Source organism: Tasmannia lanceolata, unplaced genomic scaffold (genome assembly GCF_043159265.1).
Source record: "Tasmannia lanceolata isolate RefF3 unplaced genomic scaffold, GAP_Taslan_0.1 ptg000037l, whole genome shotgun sequence".
NCBI lineage: Eukaryota > Viridiplantae > Streptophyta > Magnoliopsida > Canellales > Winteraceae > Tasmannia > Tasmannia lanceolata.
The window spans coordinates 48856094-48882068 of NW_027518714.1; the positions used below are offsets into that span (position 1 = coordinate 48856094).

General features: G+C 41.1%; 1 protein-coding gene across 5 annotated transcripts in view; it reads left to right on the forward strand.

Moving 5' to 3' along the window:
* LOC143860546 (uncharacterized) overlaps positions 1–25975 on the forward strand; it is a 97950-nt gene that overhangs the window by 40059 nt on the left and 31916 nt on the right. For all 5 annotated transcript variants that reach the window (XM_077371232.1, XM_077371233.1, XM_077371235.1 and 2 more), the window contains one exon: positions 8652–8731. In XM_077371232.1, the coding sequence (XP_077227347.1) occupies positions 8652–8731 (80 nt within the window). The remainder of the gene's footprint in view (positions 1–8651; positions 8732–25975) is intronic.

The following is a 25975-nucleotide window of genomic DNA, read 5'->3' on the forward strand; positions in this document are numbered from 1 at the left end:
TTTTTGAGAGTGTTCATCTCCCTCGCTGTCAACCAAGGATGGCCTTTATATCAGCTGGATTTCAAGAATACCTTCCTCTATGGCGACTTAACTGAGGAGGTCTATATGGAGCAACCTCCTGGGCATATTGCTGAGGAGGAGATGCTTCTCAGTATGCAGACTTCGCAAATCTTTATATGAACTTAAACAATCTCCTAGAGCATGGTTTGAGAGATTCAGTGATGCTATTATGCGATTTGGCATGAAGAAATGTGCAGTTGATCATTATGTTTTTAGTCGTTGTTCTGATGCCTGGCATGTCCTTCTCATACACTATGTGGATGACATTATTATTACAGGGAGTGACAAAACTGGCATATAGAGGTCGAAAGCCTTCATACAGAAAGAATTTTCTACAAAAGACCTTGAGCGTCAAAATTATTTTCTAGGGATTGAGGTAGCTTATTTTGGTAGTAGTCTCTCCTTCTCACCGAGGAAATATGCGCTAGATCTGTTGGATGAGACAGGTTCTATGGGTATGAAACCAGCTGTTGTTCCCATGGACCCAAATACAAAGCTGCTTTCAGATGAGGGAGACTTGTTTGATGACCCTGGCAGGTCTCGAAGACTAGCTGGGAAGCTCATTTATCTCACAATTACTCGCCCAGATAGCTCATATGCAGTGGAGGTAGTTAGCCAGTTTATGAGTTCGCTACGTACTTCCCACTAGGCAGCTGTGATTCAAATTCTTCGCTAACTGAAAAGCGCGCAGGGAAAGGCCTGCTGTTCAAAAAGCATGGGGATGAGAAGTCTGAAGAATTTTGTGATGTAGATTGGGTAGGTCACCAGCAGATAGGAGATCCACCACTGGATATTGTACCTTTGTTGGGGTTAGTGTCATGGCGAAGTAAGAAACATGACATAGTTTCCAAATCAAGCACAAAAGTAGAATATCGAGCCATGTCACATACGAGTGGAGAGCTTATCTGGTTGCGCTCTCTCCCATCTGAGATTGGCTTCTCTTCATCATCCCAGTTCAGCATTATTGTGACAATAGGTTGCTATTCCTATTCACATTGCTACCATTCCTATTTCATAAGAGAACTAAGCACATAGAGGTAGACTCTGCCGTTTCATACGCCAGAGAATACAAAAGGGCATTTCCTTCACTCGATCGGTGGATCGGCTAGCTGATGTTTTTACGAAGTCTTTGAGTAAAGTTAAATGATATTTGTAACAAGCTAGGAATGCATAATATCTACATTCCAGCTTGAGGGGGAGTGTTAGAAGTGTATATGTGCCTAAGGGCAATATGGTCTTTGTACTCTTGTTCTCTTATATATAAATACTTAAGTGAGGGGGAGCTCATCTCCAACTCACTAATTCTCGCCATTCTCCTCTCCTCTCAACATGAACAACTTGCATAAACTTCCAGCTGAGCCTGAATATACTTTTGCCATATCAAGCTTAAGAACAAAATTTCATCCTCTGATTTTGCTATCAATACCCTGAACGAGCTCCTGATTAATGGATATATTATCAATTATATGTCTTACTTTCACAAAATTCCTCTACTCAACAAATATCAACCTTGGAATAAGAGTTGCAAGGAGATTCACAATAATCTTAGTTAACACTTTGAAGTATAATCAGAAAATATCCTTGAACTCTCATTCTTTGAATTTAGGAGCTATTCAAGTATTTGTATAAAATATAGACAGCTTATATCCTTCGAATAATTCCTTCGCAGCTTCAATCACATCCCCTTTAATTATATCCCATCAATGAGTGTAAAATAGATCATCAAATGGCCATGGAAAAAACTCAAATGCTAGCAAAGATAAAGTCAGATTTGCAACAATTCAAGTCGGCAGTTTTCCCATATTTGGAGAGAGGCGGACACTGCTGCGGACTTCCTCTCTAAACAAAATTGCCCATGTAAAGGAGATGAAATTCCCCTCATTGTCATCCCTTCCTCAACTGCTTAACACTGTATCTCTTGATAGAAACGGAGAAATGTCTAATCGCCCGTAAATTTTTTTTTCCTTGTTTTATAAATGAACTGGTAGGGGTCTGCCAAACCCCAGCTTGCCTACAAAAAGAAAAAAAAACCCATATCAGCTAACTAATCTCTTGATCGAGTGAACACAATACATATTTCAGTCTTCTCGATTTTCTCACGAATGAAGTGGCAGTCCACTTCAATGTGTTTAGTCCGCTCATGAAATACTGGATTTGAGGCAATATGGACTGCTGCTTTATTGTTACAATATAACGATACTGGTGATGACGATAGAATATCCATCTCAAATAAATGAGATCATAACCAAGTCAACTCCCCACATGTGTGTGACATGACTCGATACTCAGCTTTTGCACTGGATTTGGCTACCATGCCTTGCTTCTTACTTCGTCACGACACCAAATGGTCTCCCTGATCTGGATAGAGATTTACATTTGGGTCCATGGGCATAGTAGTAGGCTTCACTCCCAAGGCACCTATCTGGTTGTCTCTAATATATCTAACACATATATTCTCTAGGATAGTGAAAGTCCACTACTAGAATAAGCCATCTCAATCCCAAGAAAGTACCTGAGACGACCTAAGTCTTTGGTGCAAAATTCTTTATGTAGGAAAGTCTTCATCTTATGCATGCCTATCCTATTATTCTGGTAATAACAATATCATCCACATACACTATCAAGAAAATATATCCGGTATTGTAACTAAAGACGGAGTGATCAACTGCACATTGCTTCATACCGAAGCGCATAATTGTCTCACTGAATCTCCCAAACCATGCTCGAGGAGAAAGGTTTTAAATTTTGATTTCGGTCGGCATGGAAACATAAACATTTCGGTTTTGGTGGGAATCTTGTAAAATCAGGAAATGTATGGAAACATATGCAAATGATGAAATTTTGAGATGAATCTTGGGGAAATGCTAGAATAAGCACAAATACATGCTTATAAACCATCACATAAGCAAGAAAGCTATTCATAAATGCTTAATCACATTGAACACCAAGTGACATGTGTTGTCACACATGCCTGAAACAGTAGAGTTAATAAAAAAGTACAGTGTCATGAACTATAAGTGAGTACGATGACCCGTCTCCTCTCTAAGGACCCCAAATCTATGTCAATACCTCATCGAGTTATGAGGTAATATTAGTCCCATGCCTATTTGACATCCTATGCATAAGATACAGTTACTTTATTGTGCAGTTCAATGATGTTGCCTACCAAGTATTAGGGGTGTAAACGGATCGAATTCGAAACGGATATGGCTATATCCAAATTCGAATCGGATATGGCTGTATCCGAATTCGATTACAATATACACTATCTGAATTCAGATTCAAATTCAACTGATATTTAATATCTATTACCAAATTCGATTCCGGCTGATATTGTTCGAATTCGGATATTATCCGGTAAATTCGAATATTTTACTGCAGCACTTTATCTTTCTTCTCCTTCTTACTCCTCGAATGAATTTTTCAAACCCTAAAACCAGACCTCTACCTTCTCTTCTCAAAATTAACTCTCAAATCCTAAAATATATGAGATCCTCTTCTTCCTTTTAAAACAAAGGCAGGGAGAGAAAGAGAGAGAGGCGGTGGGGATGGACAATGGTGCTGGTGGTCTTTGGGTTTTTTTTTGTTTTGGGTGTATATGATGGAATGGGTTTGGGCTATTTTGAACAGGGGAAGTGGGAGTGCTGATGGTGGAAGATGAAGAGAAATGGGGATGGAGATGGGGATTGGGTTAGAGATGGAGGTGACTTGCGGTGATGGAGGTGGCCGTGAGAAAGTGGAGAGGGGCGGCGGTGGATTTTAGTGGGGGGTGGGGGCACCAAGGAATGCCATAGATGATGTCTCGGCCTCCTCCTCTCTCCTCTCTCCTCTCTCCTCTCTCTTCTTCTCCTTGCAAACTTTAGAAGTCTCTTCTTTTAATTGCATTTTGGATTTTTATATAACCTTGGCACAGAGGGGGAGGTCATAAGCGTCTATACCGTAGATCCTATTTCAATGGGAACTTGATGAGTCGATCCGCCTACACGTCTTGCCTTTACTGCTATATCGGGAGTTACTCCACGATGACCTATATGGCCTTTTTGCTTTAGAATTCTCTAGAAGCTATGCTATCTTCTTTCAATCACCATCATGCAATGTCTCTTTCATCCTACAGCCCACATTTGTTGCTTTATAAAGTAGCCATGTCAAACTCCAAGAATGACCTTAAAATGAGAGATTTCTTCATTTCCCACCCAAAACACTTTTTGTTTTTTTTCTAAAAAGAAAATTCATTTTTCTTTTAGAAACAAAAGATAGTGTGTCATTACTTAAAATAAATACTAATGCTATTATTAATAATAAATAAAAAGGATGCACTTCTCGGATTCGGATGTTAAACGGATCGGATATACCATTTACCAGATTCGCATCCACTAAGAGCCGGATATCTCATAAACGGATTTGGATAATATCCGCTTGAAACGGATTCGGATGCAGACGGTTATTGAATTTTCGAATATCCATTTACACCCCTACCAATTACGAGTATACATCAATGAAATGAAATGAAATGCAAACAATAACATCTTTCGATTTTTTGTCGCTCTGATAATTTCGGTCGAATTCTGGAAATTTCGTAAAAGGAAAGCATGTAGATTTCGTTTTGGTGGGGATCAAAATGGGAATATTTCGGTCATTTCTGGAAAATTTAAAACCATGTCGAGGAGATTGTTTCAGCCCATAAATAGCTTTACGAAGACGACACATTGACGGTGACATCTCCCTTTGAGCAGCATAATCAAAAGGTTGCTGCATATATACTGCCTCACTATGATCACCATGCGGAAATGCGTTTTTGACATCCAGCTGATATAAGGGCCAACCCCGGTTGACAGCTAAAGAGATCATAATGTGAACTGAAGGTATCTTGGCCACAGGAGAGATTGTCTCATTACAATCCACACCAAAAGTCTTAGTATATCCCTTCGCAACAAGTCGCGCCTTTAGGTGCTTGACTGTCCCATCTAGTAGATACTTAATCATGAATACCCAATGACAACTAACAGGCTGAGCACCGTAAGAGAGACCAGATGCCATGTGTCATGAGTGGAGAGTATCCATCTTAGCATCCGTGGTAGGACGCCAACTAAGATGAGCTAAATCATCAATAACAAACTCAAGAACAATGTTAGAAGATAACCCAGATAGAAATGAACAATAATATGGTGAGATATGATCATAAGAAACAAAATGAGAAAGAGGGTGTGTTATGGAATGCAAATGTGTACGTGAAGCACCAGGAGAATCTGAAAGAACATAACTAGGAGAGCATCAGTTAGTTGATTACCTAAAGAGGATCTGTCGTACTGGAGAGTCGATTGGTTGGGTGGAGAAGATGCTTCGGTAGTAGGGCTCCACAATCCGACGAGGGCCACGAGTGTAAGCCTGCAGCAGAGAAGGAGGAGCATCTAAGGGAACCAGTAATAGAGGAAAAGGCAGTCCCAAGTCGCGCACAAAATCAGTCACGGAATCAGAAAAGTAAGAAATAGACTCGGAGAAAGTAATATCAGCCGAAATGAATTCCCCCCTTAAGAGAGGGCTGTATCACTTATATCCTTTCTGCGAGTGAAAATAATCATGAAGACACTTTTCCGCACAAGGAACCAACTTGTCAAGGCCAGGGGCTAACTTATAAACAAAAAACATACAACCAAAGACTAGTGGGATCAAGGAAAATGGGTTACCCGTTGGGTATAACACAGAGAACAGAGTCCTATTGGATAAGGTAGAAGAGGGGAGATGATTCCCTAAGAAACACGCCGTGAGGACAATGTCTCCCCAATATGGTTTGGGAACTTTCATTTGGAACATAAGGGTCCAAGCCATATCAAGAAGATATCTGATTTTTCTATCAGTTGTACCATTTTGCTGGGAGGTGTAGGGATATGAATACTGATGAAGGATGCCATGCGTATAAGAATTAAGAATTGTTGGAATCCAGTACTTAGAGAAATATTCCTGACATTATCGTAGCATTCAAATATTCAATAGAGCACTTAAAATGATTACAAAATTCTAAATAAAAGGTATGAAATGCAGTAAAAACTTCGGAACAATCTTTTATTAGAAATGACCATGCCATTCTGGAGTAATCATCAACAAAGATAGTGAAATACTTAAACCCAAATAAAGACGGAGTTTGACAAGGACCCCATACATCATAGTGGACTAACTCAAATTGATGAGAAACACGATTAACGACTCTAGAAGGAAAGGACATGCTATGATGTTTTCCCAACTCACAAAACTCATATTCGAAAGAATGAACTAGACTAGAAACAAAATCAGATTTCCGAAGCTTCTCAGTCGAGGGGTGGCCCAAAAGACAATGCCACTCAAATGAGTCAATAGAGCTCTGTAATGTTGTACCATCACTGTCTTGGTCAAGCTAATAAAGGCAATCTATCTCACGACCCAAACTGATCTTCCTCCTAGTCTTCAGATCCTGAAAAACATGATAATTTAGATATTTGGTTAACTGAGTAACAAAGAGCAAATTAAAAGGAAACTTCTGTACACAAAGAACAGAAGATAAAGTGAAAGCGGAGTGAGGAGAGGCTACACCAACCCTTGAATAGAGGATGCAGTCCTATCAGCTAAAGTAACGCTATGACCCGGTGATGAATATGATTGAAAAGAAGAAAGAATGTTTGATTTACCATTCATATGATAAGAGGTTCTTGATCAATGGGCCATGACCTAGAAGGAGTTGCTGAAAGAAAGCAAGCTGAAGGACTACCTTGTTGGGCCAAAGTGGCAGTAGGTTGATTGCCTTAGTGACTCTGGCGCAGGTACTCATCATATTCAGCGTAGGAAACCATCATAGAGTCATGCTCCTCAACTTGAACATATGAAGGCGGTGTTGGGTCCTCAGGTACACTCATTGACGCATGGTTAGCGTAGTGTGTTGGTCGCAACTCTAATGGTAATTCGTAACACTAGTCAACCGAATGATCCTCCATAAGACAATGCGTGCACAAACGAGTCTCATGACCGCCAATACCACAACCTCCCCCTAAATTGAGACCACCTCCACGGCCACAACGACCTCTACCACGACCACAGCGATCTGCTCCCAAATAAGTAGCACAGGCAGAACGATCAACAGGGGATTCACCAGACCCCTCAGTCCTCATAGATCATTGTACACGGGATAAGATCTAAGACCTCATTGGACAACCCGTAAATCTTGCTAACGTTTAGCCAAAATAGACGGATCCATGGTAAGTGGCAGATGCATATCCAGCCACTCACAAAGGGTCACAAACTGAGAATAGAACTCAGAGACAGATCGTTTACAATGCATGAAATTCAACAGCTCGGATTATACATCACAAATCCGAGTCAAGTTATTGACGCCCGAATATAGTCACAGCTCGTTTCTAGATGTCCTTAGAGGATCTAAGGTACATCGTAGGGCCTGTTACTCTGGGTTCCATGCTATTCCGGCTTCTTCTTGTCTCCACTTGCTACAGGACTTATCTTCGTTGTCAGGAGGATCTTTTTCAATGTACTCAACCTTTAATTTGGCAAGAAGGAAGGTTTCAACCGTCATTCTCCATGGCGGATAATTGGAGCCATACAATTTAATAGACATCATCTGAATGTTGAGAATCTCCATAGTGGGAGAACTAGCGGAGGCAGCCATAAATGAACAATCCTCAAAAAATGGCAAAACACGAATCCCAACCACAAACACTCACCACTCGAAGAAGAGCACAACTTTGACAAAGGATACCAAGTCTCCGAATCAGACTAACTTCAACAAATACACCATTCGAAGGGATCAAACACACCAACCAGTCATATGTGCGGACTTCCAATGCTAAACGAAGAGCAAACAACTGATCCGGAGTCATACGGAGTCAACACAGATCTAGTCCAGTGCTTACACCATCACAAACCAGGGTGAACAGCAATCGGAACAAGGAGACTGTGCTCGGAGAATACCGGAGACACGAACAACAACGATGCGGATGGGGCAGAGCGGCTTCAAGACAAAACCCAAACGAGGGGGCACAACCCTAGGGTTTTTTTAATGGCAAAATAACCCGAGGGCTCTGATACCATGTTGACTTTGAGAGAGAGAGAGAGAGAGAGAGAGAGAGAGAGAGAGAGAGAGAGAGAGAGAGTTGTCTACCATACTCACCGATATGATATGCATATATGTGTGTGTGTGTACAGAGTGAGGGTTGTACATGGTGACATGAACAGTATACCCTTAACCTATATTTTCCTTCTACTTTCCTTAATAAACTGAAGATTAAATAAATAGACAGAAGACCACATTTACTCTATATGAGGAAGCATCCCAAGTCCATAAAATTTGCTATTGCTATGATGATATTTTTTGGGCAATGATATTTTCACCCCCCTGCAGTACGCATTTGCCCCCCTTGTAACGTGATTTGACGTCAAAAAGCGTTAAAAGTTGCCCACTGTTCATGTTATAAGGGGGGCCGAATGCGTACTGCAGAGGGGGGGTGAAAATATCATCTCCCTATTTTTTAGGTTTAATTTCTTTTTCCTTTTGTGTCTGCATGTATAGTTATTTCAGTTATGTTTGATAATGCAAATGAATTCTTTTGTAGGTACCATGGTATTTTAAATGGACTTGACATTGCACTATGGAATCCTGCTACAGATGTTTTCTTGCCTGCTAACTTCAATGGTAACTTTTCCAAACTTAAGTAACTGTTTTCTTTTTTGTGCATCTACTTAAAATGAATATGCAAATGCATTGGTGCGTATATTTTCAATATTTTCATCTTTATTGCATAAATGTGCATTTATGGGTTAGACATTTGTTTTCTAATGCAAAGTTAACCAACAAATATCTTCAGAAGATTTACAAAGCATTCTGCGTTTTAGGTAACTATACGAGGATTCCAAAATGTGGATTTAGATTGTTAGCTGGACTGAAATGAAGGAAAATAGATAAAAAGAAACTCGCTTAACTGGAAAATAAACTATCTGTTGAAAGTGTTCCTCGTATGACTCTCCTTGGGCATGTCGTATGCCCATGTTGGTCATGTTAATACAAATATTTATGGTTTAGGAGCTAAATGTCAGAACATTGCAGCACATCATGCATCTGCTTGCATGGTTTTAAATTTCAGCTGAAATACCGAAATTTTGGATTTTGGTTGGGACCAGACATCGAAACCACCAAAATCTGAAATTTCGGGGAAATATCAGTAATTTCAGGAAATTGTAATTTTTTAAATTTTTTTCCAAAAATTCGGCCGAAATTTCGGCACATTAATGAAATTTGCTTTTTTTTTATACTGAATTTCGGCTGAATTTTCGGTTTCGGCTGTGTCTGAAATCACAACCGAAATTTTAAACCCTGTCTGCTTGTGATCATTCACATACAAGGGTGGCACTTGGGATTATCTGGTGTCGACCTAATTGGATGACTGTAAGAAGGGGATGGGCATATACAACGGCTATATACACCTCTTTTTAGCCAAGTAAATCCGGATCCACCGAACCACTAGGATCAGATTGTGTCTGGAATGAATTTATTTCGTTGAGCTCCCTGTTTCGAATTTGGTGGATGTGTTGATAATAAGGTGATACATACATGCTTGTTCAAGGTATTAATGGGTTAGTTCATCTTGAAATGTGTTCCGATTTATTATTTTGAAAACCTTGAGACATAACACGCCAAAAGCGAATGCATGGCCCTAATTTCATTGAACTCATACATTGGGATATCAAAACATGTCAGATAAAAGCATTTGTTGAGATTCACAACATTGCACAGTTACAATAGAATATTTCCAATAATGATCCATTAAAATGTAATCCCAACTTAGCACTGTTCAATGTCCAGAGTCCAGACCACTTACCCAGCATAACATGCATGTGTCCAAGCAGTGGCCAAGGCCAAATTGGATAGGCACTGCATTCAAGAGTCTGGGACAGTTGGATGAATGTCTGGATCAAAGAAAAAACACTGTAAGATGTGTGCATACTGTATCTTTAGTTCAGGCAGTTTAAGGAGTGTCCACTTCTACTTATGAATCTCCTTCGGGAACATGGGAGCTAGAGATTTTGACTGTTTTGTTATTCCAATATGTGAATTCTGTTTCTTTTACCAGTAATAGCTATCTACTTTGGACCATAAGTTGTACGACCTTGTGCTTATATTTTCCTGGTGACCACTTTGCTCCATATCCTTCTAAATATTTAGATAACTGGTACATTGGTAAAAACTGTAATGTTCTCTTTTATAATCAAAGAAAGAAGAATAGTCTTGGAGAAGAAGATACAAAATGTCTTATAGAGAGAAGAGAAGGAAAGAAGTAAAGAACAAAGAGAAAAATCGTAGCGTTTGGAAGTCAAACCCTACAATCGTAGCGTTTTGAAGTCAAAACCTACGAATTCTATTGCTTCATAAATATAGGATTTGTAAACAGAAATTATGACAATTGAATTAAATGACAATGGATTATGGACTTAGGTGACGTGGCCTTATTGTCTCTTTGAAAGAGAATATCATTCAAATTGATGTGCATAATTTTCAACGATGCTCTGATACCATGTAAGAGTTCAGAAATTATTCTCACCCAGTTTGTATGAGAAGAAGAGAAGATGAATTTGGTGGAGGTTGAAGTCCAACTCCATAGTTGTATTTATTTCCATTTAGTCAAAGAAATTGCTCCTTATTCCATTAGGGACATCGAAGATGGGTCCTATTTTAACAACTTGAAATAAACCTTTAAAGGCATGTTACATGGATTCTTCTAAATGGGCAAACGACGAAGTACCCGTGTCAGACATGTCTCAGATTCCAATTTTTCAGTATTCGTGGAGACACTTCTAGATCTCTTTTATCTGTTTTTTTTTCTAAATACGACTGCCAAAACTTTACAATTATACCATGTTTTGAGTTTTACCCATCCGATAGTAACTTTGTTATTGAAGTGTTAGAAATGGACTTAGGGTTAGAAGAAGAAGAAGAAGAAGAGTGAAGAAGATGGGAAGTCTCCGCTAGAGAGCTCTTCATGTAAATGATGTCTATATAGGCCCAAATAAGGCATCCAATGTACAATGACTACAATACCTGTTATCTACATGTAATGCCTAATCTACCCTTATACATTATTCAACACCTCCCCCTCAAGCTGAAGTGTATATACTAGGGAACTCCAGCTTGCTACAAAGAAACTACAACAAACAACTAAAAGTACAACAAAAAAGTCCATGCAACAAAAAATACAATAAGGTCATACATATCTAGCTCGGTATAACACTCTTCAAGTTGGTGTGGTAAATACATAATGAAAAGATAACTAAAAGACAGCAACAACCAAGAGTACAACAATGAGATCGACGGCCATAAAAAGCGGTGCAGCTCCTGAATCAGCATGATGGTGAGACTGATAAAAAACAGGGCCTCCCCCTGAATAAGGGCCCGACGAATATATCTGCAAACCACGAAGGATTGAATGATGACACCCCGGCAGGGAAATAGCAGCGATCCATCAAGCAAAATAAACACACCAAAGGTGCACACATGAGAAACGACAAAGCATCATGAGCAGGAACACCTGCTAAGCAGCACCACGACAATAGAAGATAACCACCGATGGGGAAACTATCGGAGACAAGGTCGATGGGGAAACCATTGCCTGAATAAAAGAAAAGGAGAAGATAACCAACCGACAATGAGGAAACTATCGTCTCGTGACAAGGTTGACGACATGAACATCGTCGCCTGAAGATAGGAAGAAAATGAGGGAGAATATAACCAACCAATGATGAGGACACAATTGCTCGGAAAAGAAGGTCGATGGGAAATGAAGCTGTCGCCTGTAAAAGAGTCGACCAACGATGGGGAAACTATCGCCCGGAAAAGTGAGGTTGACATGAAAAAGAAGCTGTAGCCTGTAAGAGAGCCGACCAACGATGGGGACACCATCGTCCGGAAAAGAGAGATCGACGGGAAAACAAAGTCGTCGTCTGTAAGAGAGACGACCAACGAAGGGGAAACCATCGCCTGGAAAAGAAGCTCGATGGGAACAACGAAGTCGTCGCCTGTAAGAGAACTGAACAAGAATTGGGAAACCATCATCCGGAAAAGAAGGTCGACGGGAAACTCGAAACCGTCACCTGTGTTGAAGTGTGAAAAGAGGAAGAAGATGGGAGAAGATTGTTGTGAGTGGGAGCTCCCCCTCACTAATGTATTTATATGAAAGGAGAACATACAAAAAGACTACTATGCCCTTAAGGCTAAGACACCTACTTCTTCTACTCCCTCTCAAGCTGGAATGTATATATTATACATTCCAAGCTTGTTACAATTCTCATTCAATTTAGCATTACCTAAGGGCTTAGTAAAAACATTTGCAAGTTGGTCCATGGATCGAGTGAAAGAAACATGAATCTTGCCTGAATGTATTATGTGACGAATGAAGTGACAGTCAACCTTTATGTATTCCCTTTGTTGAGAGACCCATTACGCTGAACTGTGATAACAGCGGAGCGATTGCTCAAGCAAAGGAACCGAGGTCTCATCAGAAGTCCAAACAAGTACCTCCAAAGTATCATGTGATACGGGAGATCATTGACAGAGGGGATGTGGCTTTTGCAAAGGTTGTCCCAGCGGATAACGTGGTGGACCATTTTACCAAGCCTTTTAGTCAAAAGGTGTTTGACAGGCATGTTGAGGGGATGGGTCTGAGATATATGCATAACCGGCTTTGAGGGCAAGTGGGGGACTGTTAGAGTTGGTGCCCTAAAACCTATTATATTTCTCATGTTAATCAATAAAAGTTTCTTTTCATGACAATTTATGGGAACTAAAAGTTAAATATGTGTGACATGCTACTTGTTATTGACACGTATTTGTCCTTAGGTAGCAAAGTAGGAAACCCATGCTCATGGATTCATAGATCCTAGGGAGCAAGGAGATATGGGATTCCGGTTCTTTGTAGACCTTAATAGTTCCTAGTTGGGGTTGAGGTTGGACACCTCCTCCTGTATACAACTAGTGTCTATGTTGCCAACATGCACGAGTTGTGGAGTGACTTATCTCAATCACTCGGGTAGTGGACCCTAAGCAAGATAGCATGGGTACGACAATGAGATTGCGTACTGAACATGATCACATTGGAATAGCTTGTGGATTGGAGACAATTGAGCCATTTTACCAGACAGGACCCTTTACATGTCCTTTGACCTGAGGGGTCATATTGGTCTGTTGGCGAGTTTCTCATTCTTGGTCTATCTAACTATGATTCTCTTATAGTCACCAGAGGGTAGTACTGGAGTGTTGGACAAACCTTCGAGGTCAATAGTGATACTCGACATGGAATTCTCCACCTATTTTATAGGATAACATCTACGGTTTTGGTCAGAGCAGTAAGCATAGAAAAATACCTGGCCAGGTGGATTTGATAAAGTATATATCAATAGGATTTCACAAAATAAGTTTTGAAATGGTTTTAGCAAATGCATTTGCGGGCCAACACTGCTTACTTGAAAGGTATACTGTGAGTGAACCCAGGGGGTAGTTGATGGTCACCCCCCGTAGGACTCAACTCAGTAGATGTGGACTTGGAGAAAGGACTTGCACATTTGATGTGATTAGGGTATGATGATTTGACGGTTATCTTCAGGGTTACGTCTCGATGGAGGCCACTGACTTAATGCGATTGTAGCATTGGCTACGGAGCAATAATCACAGTGGGGACCACTTGTGTGTTCTGCAGGATCTACCGTTGAATCCCTGCTACGATCCCACTCACTACTCGATTGACCTATTATAATCTATTAAATAGAGGTCCCACATTTATTTAGTTGCTTACACGAACTAGTTTCGTGGGATTGGATGCATTGAAAGGATATATACAATGTATATAGTTTATATGCACTATTGGATACATTGGGAATACCAAAATGGTTTAGTATTAACCATAAGGGTATTTTGGGAATATCGTAAATTATATTGGAGCTTTAATCCTATTGGATAGGATTGAATTGCATAATTTAATTGGGAATTAAATGTGAAATGCAAATGGGAATTTGAAATTGATAAGCGGACTCACATGGGACAAATTTGGGTGGGACCCATTGCCACACGCCCCATTTGGTGTGCCATTATCAATTTGGAATTCAAATAATATTTAGAATATTATTGCTTGATTTGTATACTTAAATTAAAGCAACACATGTGAAATTGGAAAGAGAGAGAGAAGAAACAAACTAAATTAGAAACTAAGGAACCACATGGGCAACCCAAGGGATTGCTTAGGCAAGCAATCCATATGGGACGTCCCATATGGGTTTCCATAATGGGGAGTTCCTTGCTTGCCCAATTGGTGCTTCCAATTGTGGCTAGTTTCCATTATTTTTGTGATTTCTCTAGAAACTTTGGATTGTGCATATGGAAATTGAGAACTCTATAAATATAAGACATATTGGTGGAGTTTTCATGAGCTCTTCCATAATTCCATGTGCTGGAAATTGGTAGAGACACCCCAAAGTCTTTCTCTTCTTCTCCTTCAATTCCATCAACTAGTTTTGTATTTTCTAGATCAAAGACAAACACCCAACCAAGCTCCATTGATCTAAATACATATTCCTACATTATAATCTGATTATAAATTGAACAAAGAGTTGTACACAAGATCCTTTACGCAATAAAAGGAATCCCTCGATTCAACTTGCGGTTTCGCACAATTAGATCGCCGACGAATTTTCGAGGAGTATATCAAGCAGACGAGTTCTTTTCTACATAAAGGTATTTATATTTATGTTTATTAAATCACAATAAAATCAATTAGTACCTAAGAATCTTGGGTTAGAGCTACACGGTTTATTCTTCCGCAACGTGTAACGATTTTGCCTGGAGTTTTACAACCAATCTAACACCCACTGGGCGAGCCCCAGGAGGAAGGGGAACCAAATCCCATGTATGATTTTCCTAAAGGGCCTCCATCTCAAGATCCATAGCCGCACGCCAACCCTGATGATCAAGAGCAGCTGGCAAAGATTGCAGCAAAGAAACATAAGACAAGGAAGACACAAAACTTCGAAACATAGGGGTGAGAGAGTCATACGAAATAACAGCGGAAATGGGATGAGCAGTACTGTGAGAGCGAGTACGAGAAGCAATGGGAGAATCTGGAGTAACTGTAGAAGGGGGAAGAATGGCTATCTAAGAGGAGGAAGACATGATCTCCAGCTGAGAGAGAGAAGGCGCAGGCTGAGGAGGATGGGCTCCAGACTTCGGCCGGCTTTGGTAGGTCTTCCGAGTAACTGGAGGTGGAGCCGCAGGGACCTCTAAGGGTGAAGAGGGCTCACACATAGGAGTCAGCTCAGGGACCTACAAAGGATGAGAAGGACTATGATTTGGAAGGACTACACGAGGAAGAGGGATATCCGAATCAAGAGCGGAGGGGCGATCCGCATGAGGAGTGACAAAGTAAGGCTCTGACTCGAAGAAGGTAACATCGGCAGAAACAAAAGATCGGCGCAAGCGAGGACTATAACATCGATAACCTTTCTGAGTCCGTGAGTACCCAAGAAAGATGCATCGCTCAGCCCGAGGGTCCAACTTATCTAAGCCTGGACCAAGGTTGTGAAAAAAACACACATAAATAAAGATCCTAGGGGTGAGAGGGAAAAGGTCGTGATGAAGATGCAATATGGCAAAGGGAGAAGAGCCAACAAGGACCGAAGATGGAAGCCTGTTGGCTAGGTGACATGCAGTGAGGATAGCATCACCCCAATAAGATTTGGGGACCCGCATTTGAATAAGAAGAGTACAGGCCCCATCAAGTGAAGATCGCATTCCTTTCAGCTACACCATTTTGTTGGGAGGTGTGAGCATATGAAGATTGGTGGACAATGCCACGAGTGGAAAGGAAATCTTAAAAACCATTGGTTGTGGAGAAAACCTCATACCGATCTCGAAGCAAATAAACCCAAGTCATGCGAGAAAAATCATCAATGAAGACAACAAAATATCTATAGCAAAAAATAGAGGTATCCTCACGGGACCCCATACATCAGAGTGCACTATATCAAAAGGGTGCGAGGCCCTACTAACAAGCCTAGATGGAAATGACACACGATGGTGTTTTCCAAGTTCACAGGCCTCGCACTGAAATGACTGAACATGGGAAGAAATAATAGAAGTGCGGCGTAGACGTTCAAGGCATGGATGACCAAGATGGCAGTGCCACTGATAGGCGTCAACGGAACTGTGCAAAATGGCGGGAGAGGAGTCACAATCCAGACGATAGAGTCCATCCACCTCACGGCCTGAGCCAATCGTCTTTCCAGTCGAAAGATCCTAAAATAAACAATAAGACGGATGAAATGAGACAGAGCAATTAAGATGTTTAGTAAGCTGAGTAACTGAAACTAAGCTAAAAGGAGATTTGGGAACACATAGCACAGATGATAGGATAAGACCCAGACAGGGTGAGATGTGACCAATCCCAGAGATGGGAGTAGTACTCCCATCATCAAGGGTAATAAATTGAGAGGAGAGAGGACGAAAAAGAGCGAAGGGAGGAAGAGGTACTTGTCGTGTGATTCGAGGCTCCAGAATCAATGATCCAGGAGCTCTAGCTAGTGAGAAGAGAACCAGGAGAGCTACCTAGCTGAGCAAAGCTGGCACTTGGAGGGCGACTGGTCAGCCTGAGGCGCTGAAACTATCAGAGGGCGCAATATGGCTGGGCTCAGACGAGGGAGAAGGCACTGAGTCTGATGTGTCTGTGACAGAGAAATGTGCTGATCGGCCAAACTGTGGAGCAGAAGGAGGATGACGCTCAGGATGAAGGACATAACATGTCTCCAGAGAATGTCCCTCCCGACGGCAATGAGAACAATAAGGACGAGGACGGCCACTACTACTCCGTCCACCAGTGATATCTCGGCCAGATCCACGACCACCACTGCCAAAATCACGTCCACGACCTCGTCCAATGGTGCCACCCCACGGGAAGCACGATCGCCAGTACTGTAGGCCGCCGTCGCAGAGCCATCAATAGACGGAGTGGGCAGAGAAGAACCAACTATGCACCGGTGGGCTCGTAAATAGACCTCCTGTAGGGAGGACATAGTTCCAGATCCAAAAATCTACTACCTAAGAGGAAGGAACTCAGGACCTAATGTCTCAAGACAGTGTACCACACGGCCAAGTCCGTCGTGAGAGGCATGGGAACATCCAACTGCTGACAGTGAGAGACAAACTGGCTGTAGTATGCGGAAAGAGGGGCGTCAGCACACTGGAGATGCATCCACTGGGAATAAGTGGAACAAATGCAAGGGAGATTGCCCACCCCAGAAAAGAGAACTGCATTCTCATCCCAAATGTGCTTGGCGGTCGGAAGATGCATCATGATGCCAGAAATCTGAGTGGTCATGCTCTGCCATAAGAGAGTGCGGACCAAGACATTGTCCTCCTCCCACTTCTCATAGGAGGAATCAGTGGAAGTTGGAGTAGATTTTACGTCTAGCAATGAGGTAAGTTTCAACAGCAATCTTCCAATTGACATAATTGGACCCATCTAATGGTATGGTAGTCATCGGAGGGAATGAAACATCCCCCGAGGGAGGACGACTAGAGGAAGAAGCCATCGAGGGAGGAGGAGTCAGACTAGTACAAGGCTGTCCAAGAGAGAAATCCTCAATGACTGGAGAATCCATAGATATAGACGGATAGACAACCCCACAAAGCGAAGACTACGCGACGGGAGAGAACATGGCTCCAATGAAAGAGAAAAAGGATGTCATAGAAGATCGCACAAGAAGAATTGGAGCCGCGGAGAGGAGCACGAACACCCAAAGGGCAGGATTTAGACCATAATAAAGGAAAAACCTGAGAGAAACTTAGTGGAAACTAGGATTGAAGAGAAGAGAAATGAAATAAGGAAAGGGATATAGAGAGAATAGGGAGGAAGAGAGAGAGAGGGAGGGGAGGAGTCAGAAGGAAACAGGAGGGGTTGGGTGGTGGGAGGGAAGGGGAGTGGAGATGGGTACGAGTGGTGGGAGGGGGGGTTACGGTGGGAGGGAAGGGGAGTGGAGATGGGTACGAGGGTTCGGGAGATGGGGACGGGGGGTTAGGACAGAAGGAGAGAGGGAATGGGGGGCGAGAGGTGGGAACCGTTGGGGGGGGGGGGGGGGGGGGGGAGGGGGACGAGGGTCATCGGAGGCGGGAGGTGGGTCAGGAGGGGGCAACAGGGGTTGGGAAATGGGGATTGGGGGTTGGGATAGAAGGGAGTGGGAATGGGAGAGTGGGAGGTGGGGACGGGGTCAGGACAAAAGGGGAGGAGAGGGAGTTGGCGAGGGGCGGGAGTTGGGAACGGGAGGTGGGGAGAAGGGAGAGGGGATAGGGGAGGTGGGGAGAAGGAAGTGGGGAGAAGGGAGAGGAGAGATAGGGTTAGGGTTAGGTTTAGGTTTAGAAGGAAGGTGGAGGGTTAGGGTTAGGTTTTGAAGGGAGGAAAGAAGGAAGAGGATGATGGTCCTCAATAGACCCTTAGGGTAACTCTAGGGCTCTGATACCATGTTGAAGTGTGAAAAGAGGAAGAAGATTGTTGTGAGTGGGAGCTCCCCCTCACTAATTTATTTATATGAAAGGAGAACATACAAAAAGACTACTATGCCCTTAAGGCTAATACACCTACTTGTAACAGCCTGTAAGAGAGCCGACCAATGATGGGGACACCATCGTCCGGAAAAGAGAGGTCGAAGGAAAAACGAAGCCGTTGCCTGTAAGAGAGATAAGGCATAAAACTAGCCGACATGAGGAGATAAGGCATAAAGCAAGAAACTAATGCATAAAAATACGCCAAGAGAAGACATATGACGAAGAACATAAGGAGAGCACAACACTCCCCCTCGGGCGAGCCTACATGAGCCCGGACAAGACAAGAAAAGACAACAAGGAAGACGATAACAACCACCAAAGAGACAAACACAGATCATAAAGAGAAGATGATAACTCTCTCCCTCAAGAAAAGACAACATAACAACACTCCCCCAAGAAGACAATACGAAGAAAAAGACAACATCAAGAGGGAACAACTCCAAAAAAAACATGATAGCACTTCCCCTCAAGTTGAGGGTCCAATACCTTCAACTTGCAACGAAAATGAAGACAAACAAGACACTACACCTCTCTCGGACATTTGATCATACACTTGGTGTACGCCGTGGGGAAGAAGACGAAGGAACAAGGACAAACAAGGCACCACACCTTTCTTAGACATTTTATCAAACACTTAGTGTGCACTTTTGATGAACAACACAAAAGATATAAGAGACAATAGAAAGAACTAGCATAACAACATAGTTCTAGGGTTTACAACAAACAAAGAAAGAATTGAGAGTTTTTTGTTTTTGTTTTTGAGATATACGGCTAATGGATGGGTTTTGCCGTAAAAGAGAGGGTTGAAAATACTCTGGAATATACTAACATAATCTGGAAAGTACTAATCTGATCGCAAGAATTAACATATGAGAGAGCTGAAAGGGATCCGAGAGGTAATCGCAACCCAAAGAGGTAATCACGATTACAAAGGCCATAGTAATCGCATGATGCGATTATATATAATCGCAACCCAGGACATGAGATTTAATCGCATGTTGCGATTGCACATGAAAGTTAATCGCAACTTGCGATTAACAAAGAGAAAGATTTTAGGGTTTTGAGGGTAAATAATGAGAGATGTGGGTTGCGGTAAACACAGAGAAAAAGATGGCAAACACGAAGAAAATGGGGGGATCTATGAGAGAGATTTTAGGAGAGAATGGATGGATTTTTGGGTTTTCTGATGTATTTGAGAGATTTGAGAGAAAAACGTGCGATAAAACACAAAAAGATAGAAAACACAGATGGGGTTTCACGAAAAAACAAAAAACAAGGGAGAGAGACACACCTGAGAGTGAGACGAAAGATGGAGTGAGGATAAACTCTTCTTCTTTCCTTCTTTCCCAAAGATCAGCCCTTTGGCTTTGGTACCATGTTAGAAATAAAGTTAGGGTTAGACGAGAGGAAGAAGAAGATATATAGGCCCAAATAGGGCATCCAATGTACAATGACTACAATACCCCTAATCCACATGTAATGCATAATCTACCCTCATACATTATTCAACAGGCAGCATTCATAAACAAATTTTATGCCCATGTATCCATTTAAAAATGGGCGTAAAATTTATTTTACTCCCATTTACGTCAAAAGAAACAGAGCCTAAATGAAAATAAAATATTTTATGTACGAAACTGATTTTTTTTTTTCCAATTTCAGTCATTTCGGCCGGAATTTTTACAATTTCTGCCAAAATGACAAAATTTTGGCAGAAATCGAAGCAGGAAATCCGAAATTTTGCAGATTTCGGACCCATTTCGGATTTTGGTCTAAATTTAAAACAATAGTTATAGCCATATTATTAGGTAAAATAAAAATAAAAATTTAAGATTTGATTAAAACATTTTTGTGAATCCACGATTCTTTCTTGTTGGGGTTTACCCATAGTGACGCAACAGAGCTTTAAAGGAATCACAATGAAATGTTAAAATATAATTCAAACTTAAACTTTATAACTCTTGCAAATATCAACCCATGAACAATGCGACAAGACAATCTCAATAAGGCAGCACACAAATCAACTCTCCACAACCAAGGCAACTCCACACCTGAAAAGCACCATCCACACGAATGGAACACGAACTAAGCTGCATCTCTCACCTCTTTGCACTTACAACATGCATATAATCATCCTCTTGCAATTACTCGATTTATCACCAAAATAGTAAACCTTCCATGGCACCCACTAGTAAAGAAAAAACACAGAGAACCCCATGGGTTTTACATGCAAAATGTTACAAGCTACATTGAAGAATGGAGAGTTGTTGAGGAGAGAAGAGATGGGAGAGAATGAGTGAACGAGAGAGTCTGCTACTCTCACGCACTTTTATATATATATATATATATATATATATATATATATATATATATATATATATATATATATATATATATATATAAAGTGTTGGTGCACTTAAGCGCCCAATCACATGGGGGCCCACTTTGTTAGGATGATCCAAAGCATTCATCTGAAAGGCCCTTACATAGATGGGGTGTGTACCAAAAATCAGCTCCATAGGATCATCCTAACCCATCCATTTGTGGAGGTCAAAATGGACAGACATTGTTTGTCCACAAATCTGCCAATTTTTGTCCTCCACAAATGGAGGGGTTAGGATGATCCTATGGAGCTGATTTTTGGTACACACCCTATCTATGATAGGGCCTTGCAAATGAATGGTTTGGATCACCACAAAAAATGTGGGATCCATGTGATTGGGCGCATCATCGGTTGATCCAAACCGTCCATGTGATGGAACACAACAGAAATAGGTTGTGCCCGTAAAATCATTTCCATAGGATGATCCTAGCCCTCCAATCTATAGAGGTTTCCATAATATGTTCCTCTTAAGGTGCCCGGAATTCGTCAATATTTTGAAAGGTGTCCTGAATCCGTAGTATTATGTAATGTGTTCACAAAAATCCGTAGTATTATGTAACATATGCACCCAATTTGTAATTTTGCAAAGAAAAACCGCCACCATGTTGACTTTGTGGACAAAATGGATAATAAGAAATTCATAAAGAAGGGTAAAATAGGTATTGTGAAGGTGGTAGGATTGAAAATATGGGGCTTCAATGGGGGCCTTTGTTAACAAAAGCAAAAAAAAAAGTGATGTGTAATTCTATTAGAATTTTGGAAGAATTTCAAATAAATGTCTCCTTTTCTCCTTTTCTCTTCTGTTATATAGTATATAGATATATATATATGCGTGTGTGCGACGTGATACATGGAAAGACAGAAATACCCCTCCACATGGTAGACGAATATGCGTCCATTCTCAAAACTCCCCCTGAAGCTGGAGTATTTATATCATGCGTTCTCTGTTTGTTGCGTAAATCACTCAATCTACCCTGCTGAGGGGTTTTGTAAAAATGTATGGTCATTTGACCATGTGAACACTGTGCAAATCTCGCCTTGAATCTTATAACGAATAAAGTGACTGTTAAAGTATAAAAGATAAATAACGCTTTTCTCCAACAGCTTAAGCTTTTGGAGAAGTTGGTAAGTTAACATGGTATCAGAGCCAAAGGTCTCGAGTTCAAACCTCCCTAACCTTAACGTACTTTCTCAGGTCCCACTTCAAACGGGCACTTCGCCCCTTTTTTCTGTTGAATTAGAAAGACCCCTCTTTTTTTGTTGAATTAGAAAGAACGGGACGGGGGGATGAAAGACAAAGAAAGGGATCAGGGGCTTTATGGGATAGCAAAAATCCACATGCGATGGTAGGCCCAAAGTGGGACCACATGTTCCACGTGTTTGCCAAGTGGGCCACCCCTGCGGGGGAGTGTTAAAGTATAAAAGATAACTAACGCCTTTCTCCAACAGCTTAAGCTTTTGGAGAAGTTGGTAAGTTAACACTGACAATCCACCTCTATGAGTTTTGTCCTCTTAAGAAACACTGGATTCATGGCTATATGAATGGCAGACTTCTTGTCACAGTGGAGTGTTGCAGGTGACGAGTAGGGTAACCCAATCACTAACATAAATGACTGCCACGTTTTTGCCAAGTGGGCCACACGCGCGGGGGAGTGTTAAAGTATAAAAGATTAGTAACACCTTTCTCCAACAGCTTAAGCTTTTGGAGAAGTTGGTAAGTTAACAGTGACAATCCACCTCTATGAGTTTTGTCCTCTTAAGAAATATTGGATTCATGGGTATATGAATGGCAGACTTCTTGTCATAGTGGAGCGACGCAGGTGACGAGTAGGGTAACCCAATCGCTAACATAAATGACTTCAACCAGATCAACTCGCAGCCTGTATAGGCTATGGCATATTCTGCCTCTTCACTTGACCTTGATAGAACCTCTTGTTTCTTGCTCTTCCAAGACACTAAGTTGTGCCTCCAACAAAAGTACAATAGCCATTTGTGGACCTCCTATCTGGAAGAGATCCTGCCCAATCTGCATCTGAATATCCCTCAATCCTCATGTGACTATGTTTTATGAAGAATCCTCATGTGACTATGTTTTATGAAGATGAGTCCTTTACCTAGAGCTTTCTTCAGATATATTTCACTATCTGGATAACTGTCGACCACAGTTGTAAATTTCGTTTCGTTTCGTCTGAAATGGACGAAATGTTTCAGTTTCGGCCGAAAACCGGAATGAAATGACGAAAATTTCGTTTTGTTCCGGATTTCGGCCGAAATTGACCGAATTCGACCGGAATTGACTGGAATTGACTGAAATTTATAGAAATTTGACGAAATTTACTGAAAAGTTTAGAACAAAATTGTCCGAAATTGTTCGCAATTTTCCAAAATTTCGTTTCGGTGGCCAAAACGAAATGGCCACTGAAACGAAATTTACAACTATGTTGTCGACCAATGAGATATCCGTGGTGCACTTATATACTGACTAACCACGCCGGCTGCATAAGAAATATATGGACGTGTGACAGTGAGGTAAATCAACTTCCCAAACTAAACGTCTGTATCTGCCTGACTCCTCTAGTAACTCACCCTGATCAGGTGAAAGCTTGATATTTGGGTCCATGGTTGCCCCAGCTGGCTCTGCTCCCAAAAGATTAGTCTCCTCCAATATATCCAGTGAGTACTTTCTTTGTGATAAAGATTTCCCTCCACGTGAATATGCTACCTCTATCCCTAGAAAGTATCTCAGATGACCAAGGTATTTAGAATAGAATTCAGATTGAACAAAATCCCTCAGTCTCTGTGTACCTGCACGGCTGCACTGACACTCCATGTAATTATGATGTCATCAACATAAACGTACCTGCACTATCACTCCATGTAATTATGATATCATCAACATAAATGACCAGGAAGATCCTTCCATCTTTACCCTGAGAGCTAAACACTGAATGGTCTACAACACACTATTTCATTCCAAATCATATCACTCCATCAATGAATCTTCCAAGCCAGACACAAGGAGAAAAGACTTCTGTGCAATCAATGTCGTAAGCATGGTTTTAAATTTCGACCGAAATCCGAAATTTCGGATTTTGGTGGGGACCGAAACCGAAATTTCATTTTTCACCCTTCACCAAATTTCGGTCTTAAATGTCATTATTTATTAAAAAAAAGTGTTACAGAATTTCGGTCCGAAATTTCCGACCAAATTATCAAATTTCGGACCGAAATTTCACTTTTCGGTGGGGTCCGAAATGGTTACCGAAACCGAAATTTTAAACCATGGCCGTAAGTCTGTGTGTACCTCTTTGTAACCAATCGAGCCTTCAGCCTTTCTACTGTCCCATCTGGTAGGCATTTTACTGTGAACACCTACTTACAACTTACTACCTACGCCCCTAGAGCAAGAGGGACCATCTGCCATGTATGATTTGACTTCATAGCACCCATCTCTGCATCCATTGCTGTTCGCCGATCTGGATGAGCCATAGCCTCTACAACAGAACGAGGAATAGAAACAAAGGACACAAATGATAAAAATGAACTATAAGAGGGTTAGAGTAGAGCATTAGAAACCACATCAGAAATGGGATGTTGTGTAGAATGAGATGAAATATGAGCCAGGAGAAACAGTTACCTCTGGAGCAGTGGGGAGTCCCGCGAGCTCTGAGGGAGCTGGTGGGCATGAAGTGCCGTCTAGACATCATGGCAGCAAAGACTGCTGACGGCAACAAGAATAAACCTTCAACAGCTTGGATTGTTCCACAGGTGACATAGGCAGAACTTGAACGGGTAATGGCGGTAGAACCTGAGAAACATAAACTAGTATAGAAATAGAATCAGTAAAATAAGGGGTATCCTAAAAAAACGAAACATCGGTGGATACGTAGACACGACAAGTTGAGAACTATAACATCTATAGCCCTTCCAAGTAAGAGAATAGCCCAAGAATACACATTTGATAGCATTGTGATCCAACTTATTGAGTCCAGGGATAAAATTATGAACAAAGCATGTGTAACCAAAGACTATAGGAAGTAATGGAAAGGGATTCCCAGATGGATGTAAAACTGAAAATGGTGAATGATTTTGGAGAACTAATGATGGAAGATGATTGGACGGGAAGTAGGATGTGAGAACGGCATAAGCCCATTATGACTTTGGGACATGCATATGATAAAGAAGAGTCCTAGCCAGTACCTTAATTTCCTCTCTGCAACATCATTTTGCTTAGAGGTATGAGCACAAGATGACTGATGAATGATGTCATGGCTAGATAGAAACTCTTTGAAACCCATTAGAAACAGAGAATCACTTATATAACTTTTTATATAAACAACCACCAAAATTTGAAACTGTTCATAATGCAACAATCTTTCTACAAATATACATACTCACATCCCAAAATGACAAAAGGTCACAGCTAAAATTCCTCAATGTGCTAAAATCTTCCCTTGATCATAAGCAAAATCCAACCATGGATCTGAAAAAAATAATAAGAAACCATAATGAGCTCACAGCCAGTAAGTTATATACAACTGCCCTAGTTGGGTCTTAGCATGCCAAATACAACAAGGCTAAAACAGATTAATCGAACAATGGATAATCGAGAATAAATACACATATGTTCATAGTTCTCATTTTCATCGGAATTGATAAACCAAAATGAAATTTGTAATCTTCCCTTGATTATAAGCAAAATCCAACCATGGATCTGAAAAAAATAATAAGAAACCATAATGAGCTCACAGCCAGTAAGTTATATACAACTGCCCTAGTTGGGTCTTAGCATGCCAAATACACAAGGCTAAAACAGATTAGTCGAACAATGCACGATCGAGAATAAATACACATATGTTAACAGTTCTCATTTTCACCGTAATTGATAAACCGAAATGAAATTTGTTAGAGATGTGTATGTG